The sequence below is a fragment of the Limulus polyphemus genome, unplaced genomic scaffold (assembly GCF_000517525.1).
Source record: "Limulus polyphemus unplaced genomic scaffold, Limulus_polyphemus-2.1.2 Scaffold1567, whole genome shotgun sequence".
NCBI classification, from domain to species: Eukaryota; Metazoa; Arthropoda; class Merostomata; order Xiphosura; family Limulidae; genus Limulus; species Limulus polyphemus.
Window position 1 is genome coordinate 161,854 of NW_013667177.1, and position 16,039 is coordinate 177,892.

A 16,039-nucleotide genomic window follows, 5' to 3' on the forward strand; every position below is an offset into this window, starting at 1 on the left:
GGTGTAGTTAATCTGAGGCTTGCTGTATAAGTACAACACATATCAAAGAAATCACTTTAAACCCAGTGGCTCAATCAAAATTCATTTGGCTTCAACTATTTCATCGCATGGGGTGAAAAGAAAATTTTCTGACCACCCCAGGTTGTTTTTGAGGCTTGAAAGATTTTTTGACCTAAATTCCTGCCACAAATTTTAATTTAAATAACTTGCCTACATTTTTGTACAAAGATAGATTCTGTCTCACAATGCCTCAAGAAAAGTGAAAATGTAAACACCTCACTTTTGCGAGCTCAAAACAAACAACAAAACTCTTTTCGACATCATATCTGCCAGACTCGCAGACATTGAAAGTGACCTGTTAAATGTGCAAAACAAATGGAGGGGAACGTTTTATTATGAAATAGATTCAGTATCAATTTGTCATATTTTACATCCATGAAATCAAAAGGTGATAAATGTTTGTTTTATGAAATAGAGATGTGATGTTTTATGAAGTAAATGTGATCAGTGAATAAATTATTTCAAATAAAACACAAACAAAACAATTAAGTTATCTTTATTGAACTGTTAACCACTGAAACTATTATTATACCAATTTGCTACATCATCATGATTACCTATACAGTATATAAACCATTATGCTCAAGCCTTGGGAATAGCAACTGGCACAGCTTGAGCTCGGTCGTTCGTTATCGTTTGAATGACAACTTCCCAGATATAACTTTTTTTTTTTATCATGGCAGACAGGTCAGTCGTATCTAAGAGGGACTACTGAATCTGTTAGGACCATGACTCCTTAGAGGTCCTTAATATATCAGCTGTTATATTTGTATAAAACCCTAACTGTAGTTTAACCTATGCATAGGGGAGGGTCAAAGTGTGCATGTCACAACCTTTTTTTTTTTACAGAGTTGCATTCAAAATGTAATAAAACAACTTTATCACCAATACATGTAAATATGCTTGGTATCAAAATGTAGTTAATAATTCAAATTTTTAGATTATCTATGTTTTAATTTCTAAATTTCAAAAAGAAATATTTAAATAAATGCTTCAATATTCACTTGTGTATCACGTGATGTCTTTGTTCCAAATTGCCCATTTTAGATTTTCTTTCTACACTTATATGATCTTCTAAGTGTCCCAAAATTACATATTTGTAATACAGATATTGACAAGCCAGAATGTTTCTAGCCTCCAAGCTTCTTGCTTTACTGAGATATAAAAAAGAAGTCAAAAGTCATATACCATGCCATTCCCATCTCATCTTGTCTTTCAAATAAATTTATTAGGCTTCAGTTTCATTGTTTACAATCAAAATGTTCAACTTTGAGCAACTAACAGAATCTTTTTAACCTATTTATAGCTTAGTTAGAAAGCCAGTTAAATTAATAGTTGTTAATAGTAAATGTTACAAGTATGTTGTACAAAAAAAATCAGATTTTTTTAATAAAGTATTTTATTAAATGGTGATTTTATTGACTGATGGCAGTCCATGTGTTGCTCCTTGAGGAAATTTTTTTTTATTTAGATTGTCTTTTCTAACTTAATAACTTTCTAAGTTTTACATTTTAGTTACTTTTGTTAAAAAATATATAATAATAAATAAAATATACACATAAAAACAAGGTTAATCTTGAGGCCTTTTTGCACTTGGTTTCGTGGTTTAGTAAGCCTATTTTATTTATCACTGTGTTGGTTGTTCAAAAGTAATTTATGCGGCTTTCAAATATGCATTTTGGAAACCAAAAAAATATATAAGGCACTGAAACAGAATGTCACCATTTATATGGCTTTCTAACTAACTTATAATAACATAGGTTAAAAAAATTCCAATACTGCCCAGAGCAGTGTCTTTAGTATAAATACAGCAAGTCCTCCCCATGAAATTTCAGCTTTGACCACTACAGCCAGTCGATTGTCTAATTTATGTAGTTTAGAATATACTTTTTCTCTTGGTTATAAAGTAGCAATGTCAGAGAGAATTATAGACATTTCTTAAAAGCTGGAAGGTGTGGAAGATATGTCAGTGTGGGTTGGACAAATATAGTGGTATTTCAATAAAGCAAGAAGATAAGAGATTGTTATGTTAATTCTAGCCTGTCAATACCATTTAATACATGTTTCTAATTGGTTTAACAAGCTTAAGCCCTTATAAAGGAAGAGAAAAAAATATAAATGATAAGTCGGTGTTCCACCATTTCATGTGACTCAGAGGTACAGATTGAGAATTTATATATATATATTTCCTTTTGAAAATAAGAATTAAAACTAATTTATTAACATACATTGAAATAAAGTAGTTCAATTAAATTTTCAATATAACTTGTGACATACTTACTTTGACCCTCCAGTGTCTATATGGCTAATACTTCTTCTATATTCTGTTTTCTATTGACATAAAAGTTTCACAGTGTTTTAAGAGCCCATGAAGTGAGTACTCCAGTTTTTCTGCCCCAGTTCCTTTACAGTATTTGAAATACCTGTACGAATTACACCACATTTACATTCAATAGAACTTTGTTATCACATATATATATATATATATTAAACTTTATATAATCAAAACTGTTACTATCATTTCAGGATAGCCTATTATCATATTAACAGTTACTCATACTTAATGTTTTACTTTGTTTCAGAATTCAGTTTTGCTGACAATGAATCGCTATCTACGAAAAGGTGCCCCTCTTTCTCCTGCAAGCTCTTCTTCTGGACTAGTCAGTCCAAGTGGTCACTCTCGAGCTGTGACACCTGTATCTGACAGACCATTTCTAAGAATGATAACTCACTTAGTGAAGAAAATTTTCAAGTAATTGTAAATATGTTTGATTTTAATAATAAATGTGAGTATTTTTTTTCAAGTGCTTCATTTTATCCAAGTTCAGTAAACTGTCCAATACTGACAAGTAACTTTAGTTAGTGAAAAGAACATTGTACATGTCTGTCTCCTTGCTGGCTTTGCTGCACCAACCCATCATAACAATTTGTGGAACCAAGGACTAGTAATTCTGGCACAATAGGTAATATAAACACTTATTCTCATACAAACATACATAAATCATTGCTCTCACATTGTTACACATACATTTCAATGTTTGTACACTACACACTTGCACATGTATATTGGGTTTTTCATATTATTATTTTATTGAGAATATGTGCTTTATTTGATTTTTATTAATAGTATAATTTAATATTTCTCTTGTTTCAATAATGTTAAAGAATAGTAGTGTTGCCCTTCCTATATCATTGTATTTTGTATTATGTTTGTGCAGTTAAACAAAAACACAGAAAAGAATAATGATACACTTTCACTTTTATTGGACAGAGTATTTCAAGAGTTGTAAACATCACAAATCCTTCTCCAGTGTTGTTTTAAATAGTTACATTTGTATTAATAAGGAATGTCATAAAATAGTGACACAGTTTCAAGTACAACATCATCGTTAAAAAGCTCAACCTGTAATCAAATGTAAACTAGCTGTTTTAAAAAAAATCAATAACTGGATCAGTCATATGCAGTTAAAACTAAAACACTGTCAATTGACAACAACAAAAAAGTAAATGAGAAGGCTGTTTTAAACAAGAAATAACATCTTGATAAGTACTAAACTTTGACTTGTTTCATATATCACATTCAGTCAAACATCGTATGAACAGAAGAGAATGAGTTGAATAAACTAATATGTGAACAGCCCATGTAAGATCTTTAGCTTATTAACCTGTAAGTATATAAAAACTTCAAGTTTCTTTCCCCTTTCTATTCAACCAAGAGGTTTAGTACCTAGAACTGAAAAAAACAGAATTCAGAACACTAAAGCCATATAACCGTAAAATCCAGTAAGAGACTCATAATTGTAGAAACATTCATTGTAAAAGGATCCACCTCCTTGATCTCGGATACCTAATTATTCTGTTTTGCCAAGTGATAAAAAAAAACTGCTCAAAGAACATTAGTTATACAAATTCCTATTAAAAACCATACTAATACATATGAAGTGTTGTCTTTCACATTTTATAGTTTATCTTGCTTATACTACATAATTTATGTGAATAAAAATTATTCATTAAACATTCAGACACTAGTTGTTTCAAGCTTTGAGGTTCATAATGGTTCATGAAAAGTATAGTAATCAAAAGTTTGTAGAAATTACAGTGTGTCATAATTAAATTTGGCCAAGTAGTAGCATTTGCTAATTGATTAATCGTCAGGCTCGTATGAGACTAATATCCTTATTTTTTATTGTTTTCTTTTCTGAAGACATTTTTGAACTGTGCTTCATTTAATATGATAGACATCTTCAGGCACAACAATATAGGATTAAGTTACTTTTATAATCTTATATTGTTATACATGAAAATGTGATAAATACTATTACATGGGTTTTTCCTTACAAATTTTTGCAAGACTACTAAATAATCTAATTCTTTGTTAAAAATAATTGTCCTTAGAATTCATGTGCTAAAATTTTAAAGATTCTTGTCACAGTGTGTAATAGATAATAATTCAATGAAAAGACAGCAGAGTGTCCTTTATTTAGCAAGAAAACATGTCATCATACTAGATAACATCTTTGCAGAGATTAAAATGTTTCATAAGGTAGAAATTTAAGTATTATAAGAAATATTAAGACCACTTTAATATAAAAAAGTCTAATTTACAGAAGTTTGGGGATATTTTTCTAATTCTATCAAGACGATGAAAAACTTGAAAAAAAAACTTTATGAGTATAAAAAGCATCAAAAGCTTTTAAGTGTGAAGTTGATATGGATGGAATTTTAAAAGAAATGCATTAAAATTATTGATAGGTTTACATTTTGAAAGAAACTGTAGAAGCACACATGCATGCTGGGCAATCAAGAAACGAAACAAATTAAGCTTATTGTACTGGGCAGTGTTTAAATGGAATGTGATGACGATACAGTAAGTTAGAGCTACACTGTTGTTTAGTCCAAACAAGGTAAACATGAACAACAGGCATCACTGTGCAATAAGTAACACTGATTATGTCTGTAGCTTGTAATAAGTAAGCAATACAGTAAGTTAGAGCTACACTATTGTTTAGTCTAAACAAGGTAAACATGAATGATAAGCCACACACCCACATCTGTGAGTTGTTTACAAGTAGAACATATGTATACAGTCATGCCAATGGAGGTAGTAATAGCTGTTTTGTTATGTGTGAGTTCAGTTGGTATGTATCTGAAGCTGAAAAAGTGAGTTGTGGCAAAGCGATGGTCAATCCCACTATTTATTAGTAAAAGAGTAACCCAAGAGTTGGCAGTGAATGCTGGTGGCCAGTTGGTCATAACTTGAAAACAAATATAATGCCCTCATGATTAAAAGGGCAACCAAGGTTGCTGGCAACAGGAATCAAACCCTCAACCTTCAGCTCACAGGACAACCACCCTAATCGGTAATTATTGGGGCTTGCTAGCCCAAAGCTGAACAAACTTGGATTAATCAGAAAAAAAAAAATCATAATGGTAATAGTTGGAGTAAGTGATGAAAATAGTAATAATAATCAGAAACACTAATTTCAGTTAGTTGATTATTTTATGTGATACTAATCAGTGCTCATAGGTAATCAGTTATATCAATTTAATTGGGCTAATCAACCTGCTCTGTGTGAACTTGTGGTGGTGGTGGTATTAAAACTGTGTCTTATTTCTTTTTGTACATTAAAAGGTAGGAAAAGATTTTCCCAAACTACTTTTTAAAAGGTCTAAGATAAAAAGTATTAATAACATTCAAGAAAGCACATATACGACACTACATATGCATTTCTTTTGATTAAAGGCACTGTTAAACTAATTTCATTAAGTTTTGATTAGGCCTAACAAAGTTTCAATGGTATTATTTTAATTAAAAGCTAAATTCTTCATTTTTCTTTTTACAGTTTTAGTGAAAGCAGGATAAAAGCTGTAATACACAAGGTTTTATAACTAACTTACGAACCACAAGAATGACTTTTAAAAGTATTATACTCTTATGTTTTAAAAAACGTGGAAATTAGTCTAAAGCCCCCCCCCCCCTTTTTTTTTTGGACCCAAAAGATACCTGCTCTTTGAATTATATCATAATTTTGATTAACACTTGAGACAATTCTAATTGCCCAGCAAGTCAGTTTTGTTTCTCCCTTATGATTTAAAGCTTTTTAAGCACATTTAAATTGTCACTGATAAATTATTTGTAGATACACTTTTTAAGAATTATTCTAAAAAAAACTTTTACTATTCGAGAAATTTAAGGTTGAATAAATATAAACTTCATTATAACAGTTTTTATCATACTTTGAATACACAAAAAAAAATGAACTGAACAATTGCTGGTCAATTTTGTTTTTGTATAAAACTGTCTTAAAATATCAAGAGTTAATACTTGTTTTACTCTTATTCCTTCTGTTTAGCATAAGATGCATTTAGACTTACTAATTTTTTTACATGCAAAATATTTTCCCCAGATGCAAGAGAGAGATCATTTTATCTCTTCCTCACTGTCCATAACTTAATAAAACGTTACTTATATTTATAAGAAGAATAACTTTACATGACTATAGTTTGAGTAGTAAGAGATGTTGTATGGCTGCACCTATGTCATACAGCAGTCAGTTTCTTGGTAATTTACATTAAACAACTATACAGAGGGATGTTCATTAGCTGTGGTAGCTTGTGTATCCAGTCACCTTGCCATTCCCAAAGTCCTCACCCTCTTGTTGCAATTCAGTTGAAATGGGATGATTTTCAAATGCAGATCTACCTAAAATTAACCCCTTCTGAAGAGTGAAATTACAAGACTCTTAACTTGAATCTTTCATATTTTACAATTACAAAAATATTAAAGGCAAGAATCATCTTAAGGAAAGTAAAATATATAGCATAAAACGGTATACATAAATCAAGGGAGTCGTTATTCCAGCACGGAAAAGAACAGCCTACCAGTCTCACAATACAAGACGTAAAGAAATGGCTTGTCATTGTAAGTAACTCAATAGCACAGTACATGTGGGACCGTCTTCTGGTATTGTAAAGAATATAATGCACATGAATTTGGCTCTGTCAAAGCAAAATGCTGAATGGAAGACCAACTGTCTAAAGCTGTACAAAGTAATTTATGGTATGTGACAAATGGAAATACACCATCACATTGGACAAAGCATACATCTGCTTAAGGATCTACAGAAGTTCTGGTAATTTGTTAATGACTGTGATCAGGGTTGTAGCTAGGATGATTTGAATGGTGGGTGGTAAAAACCATTGTACCACCACCCATTATTTTCATATTTATAATTTTAAAGACTTTGAAAATTTTTAAATTCCTTTGGAAAATCCGATAAAACACTCCACATGAGCAGTCACTAGATAAACACGTGTTTATGATGAGTCAAAAACAATTAAGGCAGAGACAAATTTTACTCTAGGCTGAGTTTTATTTTTCTGATTGATCTATCTTTAACAGCATTTAATTTATACAAATTAGTCACAATTAGATTTTTAAAAGTTTTTATGCAAAAAACACATTTATATACTGTTATGTTTTAGATATCCATAAAAGTTTGAAAATATATTTACACATCACATAAACTTTTACTGGAAAGAAAATAGGCTTTGTATAGTATCCACTGTGGATGATATTGTCTGATGTGCCACAAGTGACGTAGCGTGGCATGGGCCATTTGTTCAGTTTCTTGTACAGGTTTTTTCCTGTGGACTTTTCAGAAAAAGTGTTTGTTTCTAACAAGTTAATTGCAAAGTAAACTGTACTGCGACATCGACAAGGACATTTTTCATGCTTATGGTGAACAGTGATATTTAGTGCCAGGAAGCAGTAGTCACATTGCATGGGAGTGCTTGGTGGGCAAAACGAGTCCTGGGTGTCCCCGCCCAACGTAGCTACAACCCTGCCTGTGATATGACATTTTAAAAATGGTCCAAAGTATGTAATGAAAATTTTTCCAAGGGATTTATGGTTGTTGTAGGTTACAGCTGTAAGTTAAACATTTGGAAAGTAAAAAAAAAAATGAACAAGATGAACTCTGCATATTATCAGGCTAACATTCTGACATGAGTACAGCGAGTGCCAAGAAGTACAATCTTCGTACATATTGGATGCCAGTAAGGTATGGCCCCATGAAAACAAAAATCAGCTGTACATCCAAGTTAACAAGCCAGCTTTCCTGCAAGATGCAAGTATAGAGATGCTGGTTATTCTATTTTGGCAGAACCATCCCAGTTTTTAACTACAGATTATAACTTTACAGTTATACCTGCTGAATTCTGTTTTAATTTATACATTTTTCGGATTAGGTATAGCAATATCTGGTAAATTTGTTATTATGAATAAATGTAAATAAGATGCCATCAAGATTGTAGTCATTTAAGCATTTGTACTTCTGCATCTTTAAATCAGACTCAGATATTTTCCTAAAACTAAAAATATTTGTCAATCAGAAATCATATTGATAGTTAACCCATTCAGAAGTTTGGATTTACGTATTAGTTTCATTGAAAAGATATTGAAACAATAACAATCTAGCCAAGAATTGTGTATCCAGAAAAACAGGGAAAGAGTTCCACATCGTACAGCCATCCCTATAATAAATAAACAGACAACAAAAATCAGGGGGCAGGTTTGCTACTTAAACAATATCCTCATAGTAAAAATGAAAATAAGAAAAAATCAACCATAAGAATTACAGTATCAGAAGAAAATGCTTATAATAAGGAACTCTGGGACACAACCCTAACACTAAAATACTTCAAAAAATCTGGGATGCAAATAAAAACTACCAAAGAACAAATACCAGGTAATAAAATATTATAAAAATAAAGTTTAAAAAAAATTTACAAAAACTAATGCCAGGTAAATCTGGTGAAAAAAGTAACCTAGTGCAACTGACAAAACCTTTTGTGAAATACCATGTAAGTTTAATAGCTAAATGATATCCATAAAGTAAATTAAATATAGAACATTATCAGTGGCAAAAGCATGGAATTTTCTAGCTAACAAAAAGAATTGGGTCCTAAGAAGCAGCTACTATTCAACATAATTGCTATGTGATGTAACTTACATAAAACAGACTCGGAGCACCATGAAATACATTCAGGGCAAGGGTCTATGGGCCAGTGCCCAGTGAAGTCCCTGGGTTTTAAAGACCTAATATTATTACTTTGTATTATTACCATCATCACTTCCTTTTGTATTTGTTATATCTGCCAATTGTTGTTTGTTCTTTTTGTAATATTCATTGTGAAATATGAAAATAATGTACATCTAGCACATTTTCCAAGTTTATGCAAAGTTTAACATTTTATAATTTACAAAAGGTTATTGCTGGAATGGCAAAATGAACAAATGGGTCTAATCAGTTATTGGTATGAACAACATTGTTCCCAACCTTTCATAGCTCCTGTTTCTGGCCTGAATACACCCCATGGAAATTGACCTCTCTCACAAGTTTGAAGACCTATTTGGTATTATCAGGTAGTTAAGAGTATTGAGCACTATACACATGCCTAAAGTTTAACAAAGTAGGTGCACAGCAGTGAAATGAAGGTAAAAAATAGGGCTACCAGTTACTGTTATGCTGAAGTATTCAGATTTTGTATTTGTTTGCAATGTAATCGTTCATCAAGGAGCATAATTACTACCTTAAGAGTTCCTTAAGACTATGATTTGAATAATATTGCACTGTCCAGTCTTAACTTTTTGAAAAATATATTTCAATAAAAGATACATTAAAAATAAATAAATATATTAATCTTGTAAATAATAAGACAACTCAAAGAACCACTGTTATTTATTTCATTATATCCAATGGCTTTTAAATGCTCGTATGCTTTGCAGTTTGTAGTCGTTTTCACCAAAATTACTTTACATTTAAAATAATGTTTGTAGGTCGAATTGGAAATATACGCCTATTATGATTTTTCATGGGAGAACAAAAAATTTTCAAATTGATATAAATGTTTAATATTAGGCTTTAAATTTCTTATTAACATGACTTACCCTTTTCGTGTTATATCCTTTTGTACCGCACACAAAGTACATAGTTTCAAAAATTAAATGACAAGTTTCTTCAAAAGGTGCATTATGTATTACGAATGTTCCTAATTTTAAGGGTATACAATGATTTTTGTTTTTACACTTTACCTTATCTCGTAAGTGTTATAGTTGATAGAATAATGATGAGACGTAAAGAACATTGAAGTTGTTACAATAAAATAAACCTGAATGTTTGTTGAAAGTGAAACTCCTCCTTTTCAGTTCACTTCAGAAGAAGGAATATCAATAAAAGTGCTTGTGTTATTTACTTTATATGTGCCCCATCTCTTTTTATGATTCAACTCATTTCCGGGGATCATGGTTGAAGCTATTATCATTGTATTATCTTCCGATAAACTTTGCATTATCGTGTTTGGAAATCCTAGGATAAGCAAATGTTCTTGGATCTCCGGCAGATGGCGATGGGAAACACACAAAATAAAACAACACCATTTATGTTTTAAGATGCACAATACATTTTTTATGTGTTTCTTCCCTGGCTGCTATCTTCCATATATCACAGTTGCTTAGTATAGCAATGGGTTTTCACCCTAGTCTTGGTTGAAAAGGCCTCAAAATGGTCCACAGTTCTGGTGAGATCTCTACTCCATTCAGCTCCTGTTACCAAATCATTATTGTAAAAAAAAAAGATGTAATATTAATTCGTGCAGAATTTTAAACACTTTCAAATTTTAAATAAAGCAATAATGCAATTTTTCATTTCAATTAGTTGGTAATTTAAAGCAACTTTAACTTGTAAGATTTTATTTATGGCTCCTGTTTATATTAAATATTTTTTTCGCTGATTTTTCTCATTGTTAGATTTTTTATAATGTGTTGGTCTAAGAAATATGCACAAACTGGAGAGTATGACGCACACTAGTTAGCATTTTGAATTCAGATTTCAGTTAATGAATTACGTCTATAACAAGGTTGTAACTGAAAAATTAGCATACCAAACTATGTAGCAAAATGTGTATCTGACAGATAATGACAATAAGTTAGATACGCAGCGTACGAATTATCAGAATACAAAAGTATTTAACATCTATAAAAAAAGTTTTAAGATTTGAGGCACATTTTTGCTCCTACGCACCATCGCACTCGTAATTTGTTGGCCAGAAGCATTGTTTATCGCACGTCTTGAAATTTAGTTCGTTATAGAGCTACTTTCAATGTCGTACAATTTGCCCTAAAAAGGAATTACGACACCCGACTTTTATTATGTTTTATCTGCAGAAGATTTTTGTATCAAAACGATCTCAACACAAACATTCAATCACCTTATGTTATTTTTAAACGCCATGTGGCTTAGATAACATTACAAGTGATCATTTTTGCGGCGCCACTTATATTAAATTGATGAAATTTCCATATTTTAACAGAAATATTGACGAGAGCAATCACTCTCGCAAATAAATTTCCAGGAGTGATTTTACAAGCATGAGAGATTGATTATATTTTTAAAATAAGTGTGCTTAAAAATACAGATAGCTTAAGAAATATATGAAGCAAAAGGTAGCTTCACGTAAAGCTAACACAAATTGTAGAAAATTGTATAGGTTGTTAACTATGTAATAACTACACAAACAATTTAGTATGGCAATAATCACGTAGATTAAAAGTTAAGGAATTATGAAGTACTTAAATTTATAAATTCTGCTAATGACTTATTTGAATAAGTGAATCAAAAAATGCTTTATTGTTATTTGGCTAACCAAAGTAACCATACGGCGGGCTAATGTTAAACCAATTAGGTTAAAAGTAACTAAGAAGAGCTTTAATATACGAGGTACTGTCTTTATATACTATACATAGAGATATCCATCACTTCAACGACTTTCTTATAACCAGCTTTTTTTTTTTAGTGATGCTTCTTAACTTTTTAGGAAATTTCAATGACTTTAATTTTTAAGCAAGTACTTGACTTAATTAATGGAATCTTAGTAATTTAGTTGTATTACTCTAGATTCGTTTCGTAAAGGCCGCAACACACGAGATCTAAAACAGATTATATAATCATTTAAAAATATCAATTTTAATAACTTTATCAACAAATTGCCTTTACAAATAGTAATAATACATAAAGATCCGAAACGGTTATTTTTACTTTAAATGGCGTATAAGTACTACTTTTTTCAACAATGTTGAAAGTATTAAAACCTTGGCAAATAAAGTTGTTTCAATCAATCGGATAATTTAAATGTACTATCTTTTCTAGTTTACGATATTAGATTTGATTGTTTCCATAAATATTTATCCAGATATTAGTCTCTCGGCTTCATTTTGTTTTACAATTATTATTTCAAAAACAATAACAATAAGAAACAACCTATTGCTTCTAGTGGCCGCTTAAACAGAAGGCACACACAAAGCAACAATGATATATGACTAAATACATGCTTTAATAACAGCTATGACTGAAATAACAAAATAGCAACAAACACTATGAATCATTTTTAATCAACTAAATAGCCAAACCAACACGTTTACACGGCACTTTGTTATTATTAATTGACGAATTAAACATACAGCACAACTAGGATGGTGTAGAACTAAAAATCATGTCTACACTGGTTACCGTACAAATAGATTACATTACAAATACATCACGGGTATTGTTTTATAACGAAACATAAAAAAAGCAGGAAAGACTATTTTTCTATTCACATTCGTTCCTACTTGGGCGTGGTGTGGCCTAATGGTTAGTGTCCGAACTGTGCCTCCGAGGATTCATAGCTTGAGTCTTTTTGTTGCAAAAAATGCGCTCTGCGGTCATGGGTGCGTTATAAGACTGATGGTTAAATCCCACTCTTCAGCCACACAAGAGTTGGCGGTAAGTGTTGCTGACTAGCTCCCCTCCCTCTAGTCTATCAGTTCAAAATTAGAGACAGCTATGCGCAGATAACCCTTTTCATAACTTTCGCAAAGATTCTAAAAAAATATTTAAGCAATGCATACTGAAAAATATCGCACCAACTAAAAACTAGCAAAGAAAAAGGCAACATTAGTTGGCCAAAGAAACACCACAATTTATGTCTGAGGGTGACATCAATATTTTTTCTGACATTTATAGGTTAAAAACAAATTAAAGTGAAAGGTGGTAAACAGTTAATTGTGTTTATATGTTTTTAGTAACTTAATTACAACTAGAGTTATAAAGATGCACTGTAACCCTACTGATGAAACCCATTGTTTGATAACAGGTCTGTAACCTTCGTTACTTGAGATACGGTTCGACTGTTTGTATTTCTCGAAGCTACACAATGAGCGATCGAACCCCAAATTTTAGCTATAAATTATCATGCTTACCACTGAGAAACCGGAGAAGGACCGAGGCATACTTAAATGATGAGTAAAAAGAAACCGAAACGTAATACAATCAGACACGATTTGGTTTTTATGTCTCGCTATCGTCATTCAGACGTACGACTGACTATAGCTAGGCGCGCATTCTATCATCAGAAGCCCCCCCCTTCCCGGTGACATAGCGGTATGTCCGCGGACTTACAACGCTAGAAACCGGGCTTTAATACCCGTGGTGGGCAGAGCACAGATAGCCCACTGCGTAGTTTCATGCTTAACTTCAAGTCTAACCTAACTGCCATCACAAATGTGTTTGTTTTTTTGTGAGACACTATATTGTCAATAATATTGTGTTGAAACTCTAATTCACTTTTATTACTTCTCATGTGATTGTTACAATAAAATAATAGTTAATTTATAGTTTAATCACGCTATATTTTCCGGTTTGTTAATCTAATTTAGCAACATTTCACGTAGACGCCCATGCCCAGTTTGACTGCTCTACAAACCTGCCATTTTTCACATATTGGAAAGTACTGACAACACCGTTAAAGAAGTTTATCACTGTTAGCCATTGCGATATGGATACACAACACTGTTAGCTATGACCCATAGTAAAAATCTATAAACAGTAACACTGGGTCACCCTCACAGAACACTGTTTAACATGACACCCATGGTAAAAAACTAAACAGTAACACTGGGACAAGTACAAAGAACACAGTTTACCATGACCCATGGTAATAAAAAAAAATATTGTTACTATAGCAGAAGTCATGTGACGCTGGTAACACGTAATGAGTATCTCGAACGTTTCTGAAGGCTCGAGTGTTTGCTAGACGCCCTTTATTTTGTATATATAAGACCGGCGAGAAGTGACGGCATAAATAATTGAATAGCAGACAGGGAGATAGAGACAGATAATCGAGTCAAGCCGTAAGTAAAGTGTGTAAATCGTTGTGATTTATAGCGTGTGTTTAAGTTAAAGTGACTGTGGAAATTAAGTGTATTGCAAAGTTGAGTTGAGAAAGAAACTAGTTTTATTTAAGAAAAAACTTGTATCGCTGAAGTTTCTCGGAAAGAATTTCTATGGAAAATTAACAAACGAACGACCAGAGACGTAACAATATAAAGTAGAGTTAAATGCAGATAACCCACAACTAAAAGAATGAGAGGAATGCTAATTTTAAGGAAGTACGAGTAAAACATAGAAGAATATCTAATACTATGTGAACCACATTATGCCTGTCATATCCAGAGCCGATGAGGCCTTGCGCCAAATATTAGGGCTCACCAGTTAGCTGGAGTACGACAGATATAGTAGTATATCATCAGTTTTATGAACAAGAACAACTGTAATGGTGTGAACTAGAATGCATAAGCGAATTATAATTATTATTAATTTTATTTAAGTCATTTACAATAACACTGTAAATGTTATTATAAACGACACCAATTAAGTTTGTTACAGCTTGATCTGAAAGATATAATAAAAACCCCTATATATATATATATTTAGAGTATTTATAAGTGAACCGGGAACACAGTATCTCATAAAACATTTATTCGAAATGTGTGTATGTTTATTAGAGCAAAGCACATCGAGCTATCTGCTGTGACCACCGAGAGGGATCGAACCCCATATTTTAGCATTGTAAATCTGGAGGATTATCGCTGTCCCAGTGAGTGACTATACGAAATAAAAACAACCGAGATATCATGAAGACTAAAAGTGCTTGTTCATCAGTTTTTTTGTTGTTTGTTTTTCTTTCTGACTAATGAGTAGACTAATAACTAAAATAAGTTATTTATTTGTTTTCAATGTTGATTATTTTTAATTAACTTTATCACTCAGAAAAAGTTACGAACCAGCATTTATTGTAAATCTAGCTGATAGTGAGCCACTGATTGATATTTTAAGAACGAAGACACAATAATTTCAGTGTAGGGATTGATACATGTTAGAGATGAAGTTTAAAATGTGAAAAAAATCAATTGTATAATATGATGAAGAAAAAGAAAAGGTCGTTGAACTTGAAATAATACTGTTTATTTGATTGACTTTTTCGAATCAGTTACCTCAACCGTAGCTAAACTGGGCTTTACACGAATGGTGACACGACAAGAGTAAAACTGACAAAAAGTTTTAAACACACACACACATCTAGTCCGAGAAGCCCGGCATGGCCAAGTGGTTAGGGAGCTCGACTCCTCGTCCCATAAAACATGCTCGACCTTTGAGCCGTGGGGGCGCTATAATGTGACGTTCAATCCCACTTTTCATTGTTAAAAAAGTAGCCTAAGAGTTGGCAGTGGGTGGTGATGATTAGCTGCCTTCCCTCTAGTGTTACACTCCCTAAATTAGGGACGGCTAGCGCAGATAGCCCTCGTGTAGCTTTGCGTGAAATTCAAAACAAACAAATAGTCCGTGAATAAATTAATAACGTTTCTCTGTCCACTTACACACAAAACTGCAAAATACCACTCTGTTTTCACGGGAAGGTTGAGCTAGTAGCATATGAAGGTCATCTTCCACTAATTTTCAGTCCAACAATATTATAAGAACAGAGACAATTCAAGGTTGGTGTTCTCTGTAGATATATACACCTGGAAAAAAGTTAAGCACCCCCGTGTTTTTTTCAAGTGATTCAGATTCGACGTTCTTGTGACTGATTATAAATTACC

General features: G+C 32.1%; 2 protein-coding genes across 3 annotated transcripts in view; one reads left to right on the forward strand and one right to left on the reverse strand.

Annotated features, from left to right (window-relative positions):
* Window positions 1-3,942, forward strand: part of LOC106464133 (nucleoporin NUP188 homolog) — a 112,407-nt gene extending 108,465 nt beyond the window's left edge. Inside the window, exon 35 of the mRNA XM_022391813.1 lies at window positions 2,643-3,942. Coding sequence (XP_022247521.1) covers window positions 2,643-2,816 — 174 coding nt within the window. The 3' untranslated portion in view covers window positions 2,817-3,942. The remainder of the gene's footprint in view (window positions 1-2,642) is intronic.
* The window catches only part of LOC106464130 (glucose transporter type 1-like), a 77,132-nt gene continuing 63,443 nt past the window's right edge, over window positions 2,351-16,039 (reverse strand). The window contains exons 16-17 of one of the 2 annotated variants that reach the window (XR_002611657.1): window positions 10,013-10,666; window positions 2,351-2,483 (exon numbers count right to left, since the gene is read on the reverse strand). The gene's annotated coding sequence lies outside the window, so the exon portion shown is untranslated. Of the gene's footprint in view, window positions 2,484-9,775; window positions 10,667-16,039 lie in introns of those variants that run through there. The other variant, XR_002611656.1, reaches the window with a different exon arrangement.